This window comes from Lithobates pipiens, unplaced genomic scaffold (genome assembly GCF_037356315.1).
Source record: "Lithobates pipiens isolate NorthernLeopardFrog02 unplaced genomic scaffold, aLitPip1_a1.2 Scaffold_23, whole genome shotgun sequence".
Classification (NCBI taxonomy): Eukaryota; Metazoa; Chordata; class Amphibia; order Anura; family Ranidae; genus Lithobates; species Lithobates pipiens.
The window spans coordinates 123056751-123076628 of NW_027507785.1; the positions used below are offsets into that span (position 1 = coordinate 123056751).

Sequence of the window (19878 nt, forward strand, 5' to 3'; positions counted from 1 at the left end):
GGAAGGGTGTTTAAGTGCCCAGTAAGCAAGTGGTTAAAATTATCTGTATTTTTTTGTTTATAGCTCAAAAAATTAAAAGTGCATAGGCAATCGAATATCACCAAAAGAAAAAGCTCTATTTGTAGGAAAAAAAAGGACATCAATTTTATTTGATTAAAATGTCGCACAACAGCGCAATTGTCAGTTAAAGCAGCGCAGTGCAGTATCGCAAAAATGGCCTGGTCAGGAAGTGGGTAAAACCTTCTGAAGCTGAAGTGGTTAAAATGGCCCTTTTTTAAGGGCTAGCTTTATCTTGATAGCAAATAGGTGGAGATGATTCTACAAGTAGAATAATCATGTCTGCATTGCGAGTCTAGCAGTACGCTTAAAGGGCTAGCTTCATTTGATAGCAATTAGCTGGGAATAATTCTACCAGTGGGACAATCTTGTCTGCATTGTGAGAGTCTAAAAAGTCTCCTTCAAGGCCTAGCTTTATTTGACACGCTAAAAGCTGTGTTTAGTCTGGCCTCCTGCCTCAGAGTACATGTCTGCGCTGAATGAAAGAGGATTGTGGTTCAAGAGTCAGTGTTTAACTCCAAAAAGTTTTGCTCCTGACATTCTGGCCTGGAGTCCAGAAAGAAGTGAAGAGAGCAAGTCCTCAAACAAGTAGTCAGCAAAGAGCTCCACTTCCGGGGGAGGGGTTGCTTACTAGCCTTTTTTAACCACTTAAGGACCGCCGCATGGCAATGTACGTCAGTGCAATGGCACCAACAGGCACAAGCACGTACATGTATGTGCTCGCCTTCCAGCGGGCGGGGGGTCCGATCGGACCCCCTCCCGCTGGATGCGGCGGTCCGTTTCGCTGCAGGAGCGATATGGGATGAGGGGATGGCCGTTGGTTTCTGGCCATCCCCACTCGATCGCTCCTGGCGAATGAGAAGCAGGGAGGAAGTGATGTCATTCTGCTCGGTGCGGTCTTTTTGACCGGACTACGAGGAGAACACTGAAAGTAAGTGTGCACCAACACTACACTGACATGTAGGCACACGAATCCCCCCTCCCCGATCACCCCCTCCGATCGCCCCCCGTTCCCAGTCACAGTGTCACTGATTGCAGTGATCATTTATTTACTGATCACTGCATTTAGTGTCAGTTGTGACAGTAAAAACTGTCAGGGCAGTTAGTGTTAGGTCCAGGGTAGCCCCCTACCCCCCCAATAAAGGTTTAACCCCCTGATTGCTCCTAGAGTTAACCCTTTCACCCCCTTTTGCCAGTGTCACTAAGCGATCGTTTTTCTGATCGCTGCATTAGTGTCACTGGTGCCGCTAAGTAGCTAGTTATTTTTTTAGGTTCACCGCCAGGTTTTTATAGCGCTAGGTACCCCGATATACTACCCAATAATGGTTTTAACCCCCTGATTGCCCCTAGTTAACCCTTTCACCCCCTTTCGCCAGTGTCACTAAGCGATCATTTTTCTGATCGCTGCATTCGTGTCACTGGTGCCGCTAGGTAGCTAGTTATTTTTTTAGGTTCACCGCCAGGTTTTTATAGAGCTAGGAACCCCGATATACTACCCAAAACCGGTTTTAACCCCCTGATTGCCCCTAGTTAACCCTTTCACCCCCTTTTGCCAGTATCACTAAGCGATCGTTTTTCTGATCGCTGCATTAGTGTCACTGGTGCCGTTAAGTAGCTAGTTATTTTTTTAGGTTCACCGCCAGGTTTTTATAGCGCTAGGTACCCCGATATACTACCCAATAATGGTTTTAACCCCCTGATTGCCCCTAGTTAACCCTTTCACCCCCTTTTGCCAGTGTCATTAAGCAATCATTTTTATGATCGCTGCATTAGTGTCGCTAGGTAGCTAGTTATTTTTTTAGGTTCACCGCCAGGTTTTTATAGCGCTAGGTACCCCCATATACTACCCAATAATGGTTTTAACCCCCTGATAGCCCCTAGTTAACCCTTTCACCAGCGATCAACATATAAGTGTCACTGGTGACGCTGGTTAGCCAGTTAGTTATTTAGGTTTCCCGTCAGGTTTTTATATAGCGCCAGGGACCCCCATATACTACCTAATAAAAATTTGAATCCCCTGATTGCCCCTAGTTAACCCTTTCACCAGTGATCACCGTATAAGTGTTACGGGTGACTCTGGTTAGTTAGTTTGCTTTTTATAGCATCAGGGCACCCACTATTTATTACCCAATAAAGGTTTAACCCCCTGATCTCCCGGCGGGTGATATCAATTAGGTTTTAGGGTCAGGGTCTGCGTCGCCCCAGGCAGCGCTAGGTTAGTGCCAGTACCGCTAACACCCATGCGCAAAGCATAAACCTCCCGTAGTGGTGTAGAATCTGAACAGATCAATATCTGATCTGATCAGATCTATACTAGCGTCCCCAGCAGTTTCAAAAAAACGCATTGTTAGCGGGATCAGCCCAGATACCTGCTAGCACCTGCGTTTTGCCCCTCCGCCCAGCCCACCCAAGTGCAGTATCGATCGATCACTGTCACTTACAAAACACTAAACACATAACTGCAGCGTTCGCAGAGTCAGGCCTGATCCCTGCGATCGCTAACAGTTTTTTTGGTAGCGTTTTATATTTAAATCCAGAAGGCAGTGCTTGGTTTTCGGGGTCCCGTACGTGGCTAGGCTCCCAAAAAGTCACCCACGTGTGGTATCCCTGTACTTGAGAGAAGCAGCAGAATTTATTTTGGGGTGTAATTTCACTTATGCCCATAGCATGTGTGAACAATATATCATTTAGTGACAACTTTGTGCAAAAAAAAAAAAAAAATTGTTATATTCCTGCAACTTGTGGCAAAATATAAAATATTTCATGGACTCAACATGCCTCTCAGTAAATAGCTTGGGGTGTCTACTTTCCAAAATGGGGTCATTTGGGGGGGTTTTGTGCTATTTTGGCATGTTATGGCCTTCGAAACTGTGATAGGTAGTGAGGAGTGAAATCAAAAATTTGCACCCTTAGAAATCCTGAAGGCAGTGATTGGTTTTTGGGGTGCTGTACGCGGCTAGGCTCCCAAAAAGTCCCACATATGTGGTATCCTCGTAGTCAGGAGAAGCAGCAGAATATATTTTGGGGTGCAATTCCACATATAACTATGGCATGTGTGAGCAATATATCATTTAGTGACAACTTTTTGTAAACTTTTTTTTTTGTGTCATTATTCAATCACTTGGGACAAAAAAAATATTCAATGGGCTCAAGATGCCCCTCAGCAATTTCCTTGGGGTGTCTACTTTCCAAAATGGGGTCATTTGGGGGTGGGGTTTGTGTTATTTTGGCATTTTATGGCCTTCTAAACTGTGATAGGTAGTGAGGAGTGAAATCAAAAATTTGCACCCTTAGAAATCCTGAAGGCAGTGATTGGTTTTCAGGGTGCCGCACGCGGCTAGACTCCCAAAAAGTCCCACATATGTGGTATCCCCGTACTCAGGAGAAGCAGCAGAATATATTTTGTGGTGCAATTCCCCATATAACTATGGCATGTGTGAGTAATATATCATTTAGTGACAACTTTTTGTAAACTTTTTATTTTTATTTTTTTTGTCATTATTCAATCACTTGGGACAAAAAAAATATTCAATGGGCTCAAGATGCCCCTCAGCAATTTCCTTGGGGTGTCTACTTTCCAAAATGGGGTCATTTGAGGGGGTTTGTACTGCCCTGCCATTTTAGCACCTCAAGAAATGAGATAGGCAGTCATAAATTAAAAGCTGTGTAAATTCCAGAAAATGTACTCTATATGTACTCTAAATGGACGCTATAACTTTTGCGCAAACCAATAAATATACGCTTATTGACATTTTTTTTACTAAAGACATGTGGCTGAATAAATTTTGCCCTAAATGTATGACTAAAATTGAGTTTATTCGATTTTTCTTATAACAAAAAGTAGAAAATATATTTTTTTCTCGAAATTTTCGGTCTTTTTCCATTTATATCGCAAAAAATAAAAATCGCAGAGGCAATCAAATACCATCAAAAGAAAGCTCTATTTGTGGTAAGAAAAGGATGCAAATTTCGTTTGGGTACAACATTGCATGACCGCGCAATTACCAGTTAAAGCAGTGCAGTGCGAAATTGTAAAAAGACCTCTGACAATTGGTCCGGGGCTGAAGTGGTTAATATTTGTGCCACCCATTCATATCTTATGGGTACCTGATTTCTCCTCTTCTGATAGGAAGATACAGCTTTTGTGTCAGATGGTTGGACCCTCAGGTCAAGCACTTCAGGCCATGTGGGTCATTCAGTCACCTTCAAGCTTCTAACTGTGCCCGGAGGAATCCTTTGCTCCAGCAACAATAAGCAAGTCCTGCTAGCCTACATCGTTCTTACCGTCTCTAGGGACGGCAATTTCAATTCCTGCAGATATGATTTTAAGAGGAGTACTATTGTTGCTCATAGGGATGCCTATTTCCAACTCCCAGAGCTATCTTTTGACATACCGTATTTCTCTTTCGTTCTTTGACTGACACAGTTCCATTATTCTTGACCATAGGGTTGTTACGCCACCTTCAGGAGAGGACTAGGCAGAACATGTTACACATGTACAAAAACAGAACTTTTTAGTTCCGCCCAAGGGGCAGTCCCTTCAGTAACAACCCCCCAGCCTGCTTCCTGCAGCTTCAGTTTTTTTCTGCCTAGTGAAGGAGATTTACTTTTTTTGCAGAAGTTTGCCTTTTGCGCAAGATATGAGATCCTGTGATCTGCTATCAACAGCCGGCTGGGTGAGAGGCTGGAGACTCTTAACCTTGTGGTCTCCCCAGCCTGGCCATCGAGCGTGTGCAGACCATAGCTATGCGCTGGTTTGGCCACGCCATGCCCCTCAGGCTCCAGGGGCCAATGTTTGGTGGGACTCAGTGGGAAACATGGTCAGGAACCATTTTACTGTAGTTCGCCAGCCATTTTCCCTGTGATTATGTCCTTTATACTGGATGGCCAGCGGACATTTTGTTGTAGCCCAGCACGGTTTTTATGCTCAGCGCTGGTCACTGAGGCTCAGAACAGCACGTTTTTTTCACTCAGAACACTTGGGAGCTGACAGAGGACACAGTCACTAGTAGCTGAACAGCGCAGAACTCGGTCAGGGTGGTGAGTCCTGCAGTGGGGGCCCCTCAGCCTGCAGCAGATAGGAGGGTGGGACTGTGCACCTGTCCTAAGTCCCCAAAGGTGGTAGACAGGGTGGGTCAGCATGGCTTCATAAACTGGTGTTTCTTCCCCCGAACTCCTGGCAATTCTGGCAATTGCAACCGGCTCATCTGCAAACAGTGCAGTGCCTTTGGACGCTTTGTGAGCGGTCCTTGATAGGTTCGTTGCCAGGATGGAGGCGGTGTGTGGTTGCAAAGGTGGTAAAAAGCAGCCCCTGCCCCCAACCCCCGTCCTCCTGGCAGAGCTCTGATGCAGACGCGGGCCCCGCTGAAGCTGGTTCTCTGCAGAGTGTGTTATCCTAAAGGGAGGCTTGGAACGCTGTGACAAGCAAGACGCGGAGCTATGACGTGAGATGATCACAGAATTATTGGGTTATTAACATTATAGTCCAGGTGACACTGGATGATGCCTGAACACAGATGGTGCAGTCCTTCTGGAGAGGAAAGCAGATGTGGGAGGGAAGAGATACACTGACACCTCCAGGAACATCCATCAACCTAAAGAGGAACTCCGGACACTCGGCTACATACACACATCCAAGATATAGATTAGAGCCACTTTACCCGCCACAGTGTCTGATATCAGTAAATGTGGCGATACCTAGGATAACACACTCTGCGTCCACTGTAGCCGGCAAATTCAACAACAAACAGTGGAGACGCCCAGAGGAGCAACAGGACATCTGCGGACTGGACCACCTATATGACGGAATGAATCATATGACCCTAATTTTAATGTCCGTTTTTCTCGTGGAATATGTGAGTGCAAAATTGTTTGTTTATTAATAAATTCATGAAGTTTTAAAAAAATCTGCACTCAGAGGCGCCCCTCTCTTCGTTTTTGTATTTAGACTAAGGAGCCACACCGTAGGCAAGGGTCCTCATTTTCCGCTCATATGTGGCTTTTTCGTCCGCCCGTGGCTTCAGTTAAACGCCCGCAGCCTGCGAGCAAAAGTGCATGAACGTTTGCCCCCGCCCGTCACACAGGTGGGGGGTCGCTTTCGGAAGTTTGCAGCCGGTGGGCCTCTCGGCTGTGTGACCAATGGGTCTGCAAACTGATTTCCTCTGGCTACAAGATAGAGTACCTCTCTTGGCCACCAAACAGATTCTTCCCCTCCAGCATACCCTTACTCTTGGCTCGCTGGGAGGTCCTCATGGGGGCGGTAAGAGAGCTGCTAATTCACGGGGTGATAGTGCCTGTTCCGGAGTCGGATAGGTTCCAGGGGTTCTACTGCAATCTGTTTGTAGTCCCCAAAAAGAAAGGGGGTATGTCCAATCTTGGACCTAAAAGCCCTCAATTGCTGAAAGTACAGAGGTTCAGAATGAAATCAGTTCGTGCAGTAGTCACTGCACTCCATCAAGGGGACTCCCTGGCATCTTTGTACATCCAGGATGCGTACCTACATGTACCCATATGCCTCCGGCATCAGAGGTTTCTGCGATTCGCAGTTGGGGAAGCCCACTACCAGTTTGTGGCTCTCCCTTTTGGCTTGACATCAGCACCCCGAGTCTTTACCAAGGTATTGGCTCCAAATTTGCCGTTGTTGCGACAACGCGGGATCGCGATCGTAGGTTACTCAGATGATCTCCTCCTGAGAGCATCTTCCGCCTCAGAATTAAAGGAGGATGGGGCGATCAACATGCAAACCCTGCAAGATTTTGGGTGGCTGTTGAACCTTAAAAAAGTCGGGGCTTATACCGACTCAGCGCTTGGAGTACCTAGGCTTACTGCTGGACTCCAAGGAAGAGAGAGTGTGTCTCCCTTCAGACAAGCTGCAGACTCTCAGAGCCGTGGTGAAACTATTGCTGAACCGCTATGCTTCTGCATGTGAGTCCTGGGGCTCATGGTGGCCACCTTCAAGGCATTGCCATATGCTCAGTTTTATACCAGAGTCCCATCCTTCAGTGGGCAGAGCGACATGTACCGGCCCTATCGGCCATTTACATCCCGGGAGTGGAAAACTGGCAGGCAGATTACCTAAGTCGCCAGATGCTGGACCTAGGAGAATGGGCCCTGCATCCAGAGGTGTTCAGGCTACTGTGCCTGTGGTGGGGCACACCAGATGTGGATCTCCTGGCTTCCCGTCTCAATCAGAAGGTGCCACGATTCATATCCAGGACAAGAAATCCTTGGGCAGACGCGCTGGTGGCTCCATGGAGTCAGTATCGACTGATCTACGCCTTTCCTCCGTTAAAGCTAATTCCACGTCTGCGATGCAGAGTGGAGACCGAGGGGATTCCAGTAATTCTGATTGCCCTAGATTGGCCTTGGCGCCCCTGGTACGCTGACCTAGTACGCCTGGTTGCGGACGCTCCCTGTCTACTACCGATGCGAGAAGACCTTCTGTCTCAGGGTCTGATTCTCCATCCTGCTTTACCATCGCTGGTTTTAATGGCATGGCTGTTGAGAGCCAGGTACTAAGGAACCGGGGCCTATCGGACTCGGTGATATCAGCTATGTTCTTCTTGATCTTCTCGGAACATATATCATCGTACCTGGAAGGCATACATCTCTATGTGTGAGGAGCAAGGATGGTGTCCATGTACCTATTCTGTTTCCAGGATCCTGCTGTTTCTATAGCGGGGAGTAGACCAGGAAATTGGCTTTGAGCACCATTAAATATCTAATATAACCAATATCTGCCTTGGCTGTCTTTTTTCAGCGACCCCTGGCGTCTCACTCACTAGTTAGCACTTTTATTCAGGGGGTCCGACATGTAGTTCCTCCGGTGCGTCCACCGTTACCCACTTGGGATTTGAACCCAGTGTTATCAGCGCTTCAGAAACCGCCGTTTGAGAACATCATAGAAATTCCCTTGTTGACCCTTTCTCAGAAAGTGGTCTTTCTAGTGGCTATTACATCTGCCCGGAAGGGTTTCGGACTGGCGGCCTTGTCTTGCAAGTCGCCTTATCTGGTTATCCATAAGGATAAGCTGGTGCTGCGTCCGCAACTTTCTTTTCTGCCGAAGGTGGTTTCGGCGTTCCACATCAATAAAGACATTGTGTTACCATCTCTGTGTCCTAAACCGACACATCCTAAGGAGGTGGCCCTTCACTGCTTGGACGTGGTCTGGGCTCTAAGGGTGTATTTGTCTGCCACGGCTCCCTTTCGGAAGTCAGACTCATTTGTTTCGGTAGCTGGTCCGAAAAAAGGTATGGCGGTCTTGTCGGCCACCATTTCCAGGTGGATCAGACAGATTGTGGTACAGGCCTACGCCTTGAAGGGGCAGGTGCCCCCCTTTCCTGTCACGGCCCATTCCACCAGGACAATTGGAACCTCTTTGGCTTTCCGACATCAAGCATCAGTAGCTCAGGTGCGTAAGGCTGCGACCTTTCACACTTTTATCAAATTCTACAAAGTGGATGTAAGCGCATTTTCTGATGCCTGTTTTGGCCACAGTTTTGCAGGCGGCCATGTAATGTTGCAATTGCACTTATTTTTTTCTGTTTTTTGAAAAGAAAATACAGTTACTTTTGAGTATAATGCACTGTTGCATTGTTAGCCGCAAATTCTGATGCGGTGAGATAAGGTGGTGATAAATCCCCTGTTATGGAGCACTTCTGGTTGTGCATGAAGTTTTTTATGATGTTTCCCACCCCTTGTTATGACACTGCTTGGGGACAACCCTGGTCAAGAATAATGGAGCTGTGTCAGTCAGTGAACGAAAGAGAAAATAGGATTTTTATACTTACCATAAAATCCCTTTCTCTGAAGTTCACTGACTCACACAGCACCCTCCCCTCCTATTGATTACGTTATGCTGCTTGTTGACATACTGAAGCTGCAGGAAGCAGGTTGGGGGGTTGTACATGAAGGGACCGTCCCTTGGGCGAAACTAGAAAGTTCTGTTTTTGTACATGTGTAACATGTCCTGCCTAGTCCTCTCCTGAAGGTGGCGTAACAACCCTATGGTCAAGAATAATGGAGCTGCGTCAGTCAGTGAACTTCAGAGAAAAGGATTTTATGGCGATTACAAAAATACAATTTTTTCTGTATACGAGACGCCACTATTTATAAAAGACACCCCCACTTTTCCAACCCATAATTGAAGTGGTGTTCTGCTTAAAAAAGAAAATTAAAAGTCAGCAGCTACAAATACTGCAGCTGCTAAATTTTAATAATTGGATCAAAACCCCGCTCGCCCCCCCCCCCCCCCATCTGCTCGGCGGCGCCGGAATTTTAACTGTGGGCACCTGGCTGTGGCTTCACAGCCAGGCACCCACTGTGCATGCGCGAGCCATGCCGTGCACCGTGACTGCCCGCACAATCATCTGGGACCTGTCACATGTCCCAGATGATTGACAAGAGGGAGGGGAGAGAGGCAATCTCCCTTCCTGCTCCAAGGAACTTGATGTCAGGAGCCCAGGCGCCGAAGGAGGCAGACAAGGGACCTCCTAGTAACAGGCATTTAGAGGTGAGTAAAAAAAATGTATCCAAATGTTTATTTATTTATTATAACAGTAATATTATTATTTAACAGTAATAATATATTTTTGGGGGGTGGAATTCCACTTTAAGAAATACATTTTTTAAACATAGGTTAAACAGAACCCATTTTTATTTAATTATTACAGCAGGTAATGTTTACATTAAATTATGCATATGTTTTCTGAAGTTGTATGAGATAGGAGTGAAACTGCTGGATTTTATCCTCATAAACTGGTGGCATGTTCTGAGCTAACTTTGTTCATATTCTCATGGAAACCCTTCTCTCCTCATGAAATTGAAGCACCAATTTGCCTTTCCTGTAAAATCAACAATGTTCATTTTGCTTGCAAACATTCTTGCCTGACATTGAATAAGCTTGGTTGACACACATTAGCCACTCTGGCACTGCTCCATAATCCAAGTCTTAAGCCTTTGCTCCAAATTTGGCTATTTTGCTGGTTTTCCTCTTAAGGCCCCCTTCTTTTTTGGCATCTTAAGGAGTTGTTCTTCCTGTTGTCTCCACTGTATGATCATACATTCAGTGGGTCCAAACTGTATCTCTGCAGCTCTATTTCCATGCTCTTTTGCATAGCTTACTACATTCAGTTTGAATTGTGCAGAGTAAGCCCTTGTACACACGGTCTGAGAATCCGTCGCAATGTGTCCTATCGGACCGTGTTGTCGGATAATCCGACTGTGTGTGGTATGCATCGGACTGATTCCGTCGGAATATCCGTCGGACCCAATTTTCCAACTTGTTGGAAATATTTTCCGACAAACTGGTCCGATCGTGTGTATGCAACAGTTTCGGACAAAATCCAACGGATTTGGTTGGCAGAATGTCCGACCGTGTGTACAGGGGCTAAGACAATCACATACTTTTATTATTTTCTGACATCCTGAGCTCAGAACGCATCGGTCTCTGTTGCATCTGCGCACTCTCCACCTCCAATGGGATCGCATCTGCGCACTCTCCACCTCCAGCTGACATAACATACGGCTCATGATTGGACGAAGCCATTTGACAAGCTATGGGCAGCTACACACTCACGTGGCTCTCCCAGGCTGACTGACCGTGTATAAGATGCTGCTCAATTTTCAGTCTAACTATTTTATGAAAAAGTAGCGTCTTATACTCTGAAAAATTACGGTATCTCTGTTTCTACACGGATTAAACCCAGTGACAGAATACCTAACTAATCAACCTAACTAACAGAACGCCTAACAACTAATTATATACAATATATACAAAAAATGGGTAACGCAGGGAGCAGATGGAAAGGGGGAACCTTAACTGGAATCAGGAACAAGAGAGAGCAGATACAGGCAGTAGGAAGAAGAAGATCAATGGAAAACAGAATCTGGCAGCAGTAAGACAGTGGCGCAAAGGGCAGTAGTAGGGGGAGGGGGGAGATGAGATCTAAATACCAGCAGCTAACATCAAGTGGAAACTGATTAATGGGATCTGCTGAGGGACACTAAAATTACAATCTTCCGTTCTGGGAAGCATAGTGCCACCAGCAGGTGGCCCAGGCCCTGACATGCTATTTTGCAGAATCCAAAAGGATATAGACATTCTGGCAGAAGCGACTCAAGATATTAAAAACCATAACCTACATAAGTTATTTTCTGATCTTTTTGCCATATGTTGGTTACCATTAACTAAAAAAAGTGGCTTTCTGTAGAAAGCCCTTTCCTACTCTATTGGGCCTTATACAATAATTGGCCAAACTTGGAGAGATTATTTCCTCCTCCTGACAACTTTGAAGCCTTGTATATACAGGATATACAGTAAATGATGAGGTATCTTCCTGACGCTTGTAATACTGACTATACTGACTATTGGATCTCTTTCATCAATACTGCACACTTTGATTTATGATGTGTGTGATTAAAAAAAAAAAGATATACAAATATTGGAAACATTAAATAAAGCATATGTTCATATTATACATTTATTACCATCACCCTGAAGGATTGGCTATAATATTCTGCCACGTTCAACTCTAAAATCAAATTGCTCACATGAGAAGGTCTTGATTTCACCTACTTTTTCGTTTTAGGTGAACATCAGATGGAGCTTTTGGATTATGTAGCAGCTAAATTCCACGAGGAAGCTGGTGTTTTTAAACTCTTGGTAAATACTCTGCCATAACTAATAACTGCTTAGAAATGTATAACATTTTTGTATTTATATTTACTATACTAACACAGAAATGTATATCCGTGTTTAAAGATTAGAACACAAAATTACAACTTGCTGATGAAACCCGTATCTAAGCATTATTTAGGAATGCTGGTGTTTTTAAACTCTTGGTAAATACTCTGCCATAACTAATAACTGCTTAGAAATGTATAACATTTTTGTATTTATATTTACTATACTAACACAGAAATGTATATCCGTGTTTAAAGATTAGAACACAAAATTACAACTTGCTGATGAAACCTGTATCTAAGCATTATTTAACTACTTGCCGACCAGCCACTGTCATTACATTGTGGCAGGTCTGCTCGTTCCCGCTAATCCCCGTACTGTTATGGCGGTCCCTTTAACAGCTATAGCAGGCACGCACACGCCCTCACTGGACGGTGGAGGGAGCTGATGTGTGCGGCCATCGGCCGCGATGTCCGCCTCCCACCCGCGATCGCTCCACAAAGAGTCAGAATGGGGATCTGTCAATGTAAACAAACAGATCCCCGTTCTGTCAGGGGAGTACAGAGTGATCGTTCCTAGTGATCAAGAACAGTGATCTCTCTGTACTCTGTCTACTCCCCCCCCACTGTTAGAAACACCTCCCTAGGGAACACTTAACCCCTTGATCGCCCCTGGTGTTAACCCCTTCCCTGCCAGTGTCATTTATACAGTAATCAGTGCATTTTTATAGCACTGATCGCTGTATAAATGTCACTGGTCCCAAAAAATGTCTGATCTTTCCGCCGCAATGTCACAGTCCCGCTAAAAAAATAAAATAAAGTGAAAACCATTTATTGTTTATTTATTTATTTATTGATCACCGCCCTTACTTGTAAAAAAAATTTAAATGCCATAAATATATTTCCTATTTTGTAGACGCTATAAATTTTTGTGCAAACCAATCAATATACGCTTATTGCGTTTTTTTTCTTTTCTTTGGCTTAAACTTTTTTTTGATATTTATTATAGCAAAATGCAAAAAATATTGTTTTTTTTTGTCGGCCTTTTTTTGTTTATAGTGCAAAAAATAAAATCGCTGAGGTAATCAAATACCACCAAAAAAAAACCTTTATTTGTGTAAAAAAGTATGTCAATTTTGTTTGGGTACAGCATCGCACAGCCACGCAATTGTCAGTTAAAGCGACTGAGTGGCATATTGCAAAAAATGGCCTTAAGTGGTTAAAGATAGGAGGTGTGCCACTTTTAAAAGAATACAAAAAGATCTGTTCCTTTGGGATCTTTTGTGTATTACAAAACCCTTAAAGTTATACATATACTGCTTCATGTTATAACCAAAAATATAAATGTATTTTTTTAGGATTTTATGTGATAGACCAACACAAAGTGGCATATAATTATGAAGTGAAAGGAAAACAATAAATGGTTTTCACTTTATTTATTTTTTGCAAATAAATATCTAAAAAGTGTGTCGTGCAATTGTAATCAGCCCCTTTTACTCTGATGCCCCTAACTAAAATCTACTGGAACCAATTGCCTTCAGAAGTCACCTATTTAGTAAATAGAATCCACCTGTCAGTGGCTTAACTAGAACCCTCAGGGCCCCGATGCAAAAAACCATGGAGGGCCTCCCTGACCCCCGGACAGGGCCCTTTCCTCTGAGCCCAATGGCGGAACACCAGGGCCTAGTCACAAGTGGGTGGCTGCATATAAAGGAACCTATTTCTCCACTTCCTCCCACTTCTCCTCCTCTCCCTTCCACAGGCATTCAGCGGCTGCTGAAAAGGAAAATTGAGAAATCGGTTTCTCTATGTCTGTGTTTTTCAATCGTTTTCCAGTCAGGGCTCCCTTGAAGTATACCACTAGGTGAATGGGGCTGCACTGCAAACACCCTGCAACTGTGTGCTTTGCATGCACCTGCAGCATAGCGATGATGCATTTAAGGGGTTAAACCAGGTGGTCAGTAGGCAACATATTGCCTCTTTACTGGCTGTCAAATGCCTCCGAAAAGCGATCTGAGCATGAGCTATGAACAAGCAAGTAAATAATAAAAAAAATGGTTCTCATTGTACACATATGGGCATCAGGATTAAAAGTGCATACATAAAATGTGCATACATAACTATATGGTCCACAGAACAACTATTAGTCGTGCACTCCACAAATCTGACCTTTATGGAAGAGTGGCAAGAAGAAAGCCATTGTTGAAAGAAAGCCTTAAGAAGTCCTGTTTGCAGTTTGCAAGAAGCCATGTGAGGGCCTATAAGCAAAACGCTATGTGTGGCAGAAAACTAGCACTGCGCATCACCCTGAACACACCATCCCCACCGTGAAACATGGTGGTGGCATCATCATGTTGTGGGGATGCTTTTCTTCAGCAGGGACAGGAAAGCTGGTCAGAGTTGATGGGAAGATGGATGGAGTCTGCAAAAGACTTGAGACTGGGGGAGGTTCAACTTCCAGCAAGGCAACGACCCTAAACATACAACCAGAGCTTCAATAGAATGGTTCAGATCAAAGCGTATTCATGTGTTAGAATATCACAGTCCAGACCTGAATCCAATTGAGAATCGGTGGCAAGACTTAAAAATTGCTGCTCACATGGCCAAAACATTCACTCTCTAGATGTGCAATGCTGGGAGTGACATCCCTAAAAAGACTTGCAGCTGTAATTGCAGGGAAAGGTGGTTCTACAAAGTATTGACTCAGGGGGGCTGAGTACAAATGCACGCCACACTTTTCACATATTTCTATGTAAAAAGTTTTGAAAACCATTTAACAAATTGCTTCCACTTCACAATTATGTGCCACTTTGTGTTGGACTATTACATAAAATCCCAATAAAATACATTTACGATTTTGATTGTAACATGACAAAATATAGAAAATTTCAAGGGGTATGAATACTTTTTTAAGGCATTGTAAAAGATGCAGGGGAGGATATCTGTCAGTAAAATTCCATTCGTCTTACTGATCAGTCAACTCCGGTCATGTTGATTAGAAGACAGATTTATTACAGATGTACAGTACAAACAGATGAGGGACCCTTCCAGCAGAAGATCCACAGCAAAATCACACCAGGAAATATGTACATAGTTACTTTATAGTAGTATTTGGCAACCTGCCATCGGCTAAGGCACACTGGTGACTCATGGTGCATTGTCAGCTTTATTGCCAAAGCCAGAGTGCCATTTACAAGCTTTCCTAATTTGGTAATATCTGCTAGTTTCTTAAATATTGCCCCAGGCCTTGGTCAGGACCTGAAAAAGTTGCATAAACAATAAGCCAGCGCCTTTTCAGCTACACAAAGTACACACAAGGAACAAGGCAAACATCGATATCACCTGTAATTCTTTGCGTGTTTATTATCATTCCCTCCTCTGATATCTATATTTGCCTCCTCAATTTATTATTTCAGTGCAGGTCCGTTCCACAACTGGGTTTTCAGACCTTACTTCATTCAGAGGAGTACTCTCATCATCATAGATATCTTCTCCTTGGGGAACTGTGTGGTACATTGTCTTGGTCATGGCTGTCTCAATTAATCTTTGAGAGAGTCCTCGAATACAGGGAATACAACAACATCCACAAATGACTAAGATGGCTAAAACCACGGCGATAGAAATCAAACATGAGGTGACAAGTTCAGTCCATTTCCCAAACCAACCTTCAAGCCAATTTGTGAATGGATCATTAATACCCGAGTTTTCTGCGAATTCATTTGATAAAGCTGTCAATCCTTCGAGGGCTCTAGTCACGGTTCCTCCAGGAGCTGTATTGTTAGGAATAAAGGTGCAACACATACCACCAAACATTTTACAGACCCCTCCTCTTTCTGCTAGGATCATATCTAATGCCATCCTATTCTGCCATGCCATCAAAGAGGTAGGGGCTAATTGCTCTGCTAATCCCTTAACTGCATCCCTGGTGTAGTTTACAAACCTTTGTTGGTTATAGTATATATAGTTAATCCAGTCAACATTCTTGTTTACTGTCACCCACCAAAGAAGAGACTCAAATCCAGCTGCCACTTGATTCCTAGCCTTAAACTCGCTCGGCACTCCACGTGGAACCCCAATCTCATCCATGTAGATCTGGGGGTCAAAAGACCCTGCAGGAGAGGTGTCCCTTCTGCTCCTCTGGTGACCCTTCTTCCAAGGGGACTCTGACAGTAAGCGCAGAGGCATTGCCAGCTGTACCAGGGCACAATCCCCTCGGGAATTGGCTGGGATTCTCGCTCTGAGACTCTTATCTCTGCATAACCACCAGACGTCCACCCTCTGCGTATCGTGCTCAACCCAGTCGTCACCCTCTCCCTTTACAATTTTGTTAATCCTCTCCATGCAGTAGTCATCCGGTAAAGACCCCAAATCTGTGCCACTCTCATTCCCCGGAAGTGCAAAACAATTAAAGTTGCCAGGGTATGCCATGACAGCTGGGGGTATCTGAGGTCTCTGAACCTGGGGAAACAACAAACTTAACGTGTGACAGGAAGTGGTGTCAGGTTTGTATGTTTTTTGATACAGCTTTAGCATACACCCTAAGCCATCTGGATCTGTATTATTATTTAAGGGAAAGGGCACTGTAGCTAGCTGGAGTCTGGCCCCTGCACAGACCAAGCAGTTCTCTTTTTTAAGGGTATTAGCAGTATATAGTGACCATTTAAGCCATTCATTCTTATCCTGGTATCCTGTTTCTAATATTATAGTTTCTTCCACTGTGAGATTGGTGAATCTCACTGTGGGTCCTAATACCTCTACTGTAAGTTGGTCCTCATTAGCTAATTCTTTCTTCTTGTTTGTCTCATTCTTGGGTTTGACTTCAAGGAAGAATTTTCCCAAAGGGTCAGTTCCTGATATCCAAGCTCCTATACGGTATAACCTATGATCTTCTAGTTTAGGCTCCTTCAGGGAAATCAATAATATATTGCAATTCTTTGGTTCCGTACAGGGAGAGTGGGCCGCTTTAGTTATGGTTAATCTATTCTTTAAATCTCCTGCTGCTGGGATCTCATATCCCCAATCCTGGGCTGCAGTTGTCCACATGACTGAATCCCAAGTAGTACACCCGGTAGTTCCAGCCAAGTAGCACACGTATTTGTCTGCGCAGGTCAGCTTACCTGCTTCTACTTTATCTCCACAATCTGTCATCTGGCAGAAATCCACCTGTATAGTACTGGTGGTTCCCTCAACAAAGGTGAGGTTCAATGCTCTTCCTGTCTCTTCCCAATTGATTGGTTCCACTATCCTCCCATGTCTCCTACCTCCCCATATAGAGGCCTCACCTAGAGTCACCAATGCTGCCATGAGGAACAAAATCCCTACCATCCTATCTGAAGTGAGGGGGGCCTAAATAGGGCCTTTTCTTCACCAAGGTTGAGACAAGCAGACCTTTTATCTGCCTCCCTTTGTAGTTGGACATTCCCCCTCTTTCAGTCTTTCTGTCCCTACTCTGCCTATGTTTACCTTTTTACAGTGGGATTGGTGAATCCAGGTAGTCCTTTCAGCAATTCTTATTGCGGGGGGAGTAGTAAGGAGTACTTGATATAGTCCATCCCACTTAGGGGAGTGCCAGTGCTTCTTTTTGATCACCTTGATGAGGACCCAGTCTCCGATTTGTACTTCGTCTTCTCCTATAGGCTCTCCTTCTGGAATGGAACACACTTGGTTAATTTGTTTCTGTTTTAATAACCTTGACATGTATTCTGCTAAGGTTCTCTCCACTTCCTCTATGTGGGTTTAATTTGGTAATAAAGGTATTTTATAAGGTCTACCATACATCATTTCAAATGGACTCAGCCCCTCCTTAGTGGGTGTGATGTGCATGCTTAAAATAGCTAGTGGGAGACAGTACATCCAATATTTCCCTGTCTTTGCCATAGCCTTTTTTAGCTTGCTCTTTAATATCCCATTATGTCTTTCTACGAGCCCTGCTGACTGAGGGTGATATGCACAGTGATTCTTTACTTCTATACCCATCACTTCTGTTAAAAGTTTTATGGTCTGATTTACAAAATGTGGACCATTATCACTATAAATCTTCTCTGGTATCCCAAATCGTGGAATATCTTTTAGTAAGGCTTTGGATACTGTTAAGGCATCAGCACTTCCTGTGGGTAATATCTCTACCCATTTGGTCAATGCATCAATGATTACCAAACAATATTTCTTCCTTTCACATTTGTCTAATTCAATAAAATCCATGCAAATGTGTTGGAATGGATATTGAGGTGTGGGGAACTTCCCTTTCCATGGTCTTATGCCTCCCTGAGCATTGTGTCTTGCACATATAATGCATTGAGAACAAAAAGTTTTTGAGTAGTTTGTAAAGCCATAGGCTGCTACCACTTTGTTTAGTATCTCACTCATCCTGCTGTTTGACACGTGTTACTCCATGGGTCAAGAATGCTGCATACTTAAATAAAGACTTTGGCAGGACTGGTTTGTTCTCTGGAGAGATATATATGTCCTCCTGGAGGGTGCATCCTTTTGTGACCCAAAGTTGTTTTTCAGATGGGGGTGCACAACTTTGCATATCCTTCAAAATTTTGTGATCTAATTGTATATCTTCCTGTTGTACTAAGATTTGTGTAGATTGATTAGCTGCTTGTTTAGCAGCTTTCTCTGCTTTTTTATTCCCCTCACATATTGGGTCTTTGCCTTTTGTATGGGCCTGACATTTACATATTGCCAGCTCCATTGGAAGCTGGATAGCATTGAGTAATCCTAAAATGAAATCAGTATGTGAAATGGGTTTGCCCCCAGAAGTGACCATTCCCCTGTTTTTCCATTGCTGGGCAAATACATGCACTGTAGAAAATGTGTACTGGCTGTCTGTGTAGATGGTGGCCTTTTTCCCTTCAGCTAGGGTACACGTTCTTGTAAGAGCGATTAATTCTTGTAAGAGCGATTAATTCCACCAACCGTCTTTGGGCAGACTATCTCCCCAAAGACCAAAGCGAAGAGTCTCGGGGTTATTTTAGACGCACAAATGTCAATGGATGCGCAAATAGGATCTGTAGTCAGTCGATCTCACCATCTGCTGCGCATGCTTCGCAGACTCATCCCTTTTATCCCAAAGAATGACAAAGCAGTGGTAGTTGGAACAATCATTAATTCACGACTGGACTACGCAAACTCGCTTTACATAGGATTACCACAATATCAACTTGCGCGATTACAACTGATCCAAAACACGGCGGCAAGGCTGATAACAGGAAAAAAACCCCTGGGAATCCATTTCTCCTTCACTGAGGAGCTTACATTGGCTAACCGTAAAAAATCGGATCACGTTCAAGACCCTTTGCCTCACCCACAAATGCGTGCATAGAGAAGCTCCGAAATACCTAATGGAGAAAATAAATCATTACACACCAAACCGCAGTCTTCGATCAGCCAACAAAAACCTCCTCCTCGTGCCCAAAGCCCGGTATAAATCCAAGGGTGATCGGAGATTCGCTGTCCAAGGGCCTCGGCTATGGAATGCTCTACCAATCAACATCCGCCTGGAAGAAAATCACCTGGCTTTTAGGAAAAAACTCAACACCTTCCTCTTTTAGCAGATGATCAAAGCTCGCCACAGCGCCTAGAGGCGATTCAGTTCGCATTGTGCGCTATATAAGTATTTCATTCATTCATTCATTCATTCACTTGTGCTGAGTAATGTCTAGGTAACATTTCAGCTTCCAGTACCTCTGTGTGACGACTGCATATCCAGTAGCATTTGTGCCATCAGGATTCTTTCTGCTGGATCCATCAACAAAAAGTGTCATGTCAGAATATGGTAATGGGGTGTCTTTAAGGTCACTCCTAGGTAATACATTCTCAGCAATAGCAGCCGTACAATCATGTTTTTCACCGTCTGTTGGTATTGGCAGAAGTGTGGATGGGTTTAAAGTAGTGCACCTTTGGATGGTTATATGCGGTTGTGTCAAAAGCACAGTCATACAGGATAAGTGTCTTGCTGGGCTAAGGTGTGAAATTTTCTGTTGTAGTAATATTACTGATACAGCATGTGGGACCTTTAATATGAGCGGGTGATACAGTACAATGGAGGCTGAAGCCTTAATCGCTTCTGCTGCTGCGACCACTGCCTGCACACATGGGGGAAGTGCTCTTGTCACATTATCAAGTTTAGTGGAG

At 44.1% G+C, this 19878-nt stretch overlaps 1 protein-coding gene across 2 annotated transcripts in view; it reads left to right on the plus strand.

Moving 5' to 3' along the window:
- Window positions 1-19878, plus strand: part of DMC1 (DNA meiotic recombinase 1) — a 791183-nt gene that overhangs the window by 465649 nt on the left and 305656 nt on the right. For both annotated transcript variants that reach the window (XM_077450999.1, XM_077450998.1), the window contains one exon: window positions 11646-11719. In XM_077450999.1, coding sequence (XP_077307125.1) covers window positions 11646-11719 — 74 coding nt within the window. The remainder of the gene's footprint in view (window positions 1-11645; window positions 11720-19878) is intronic.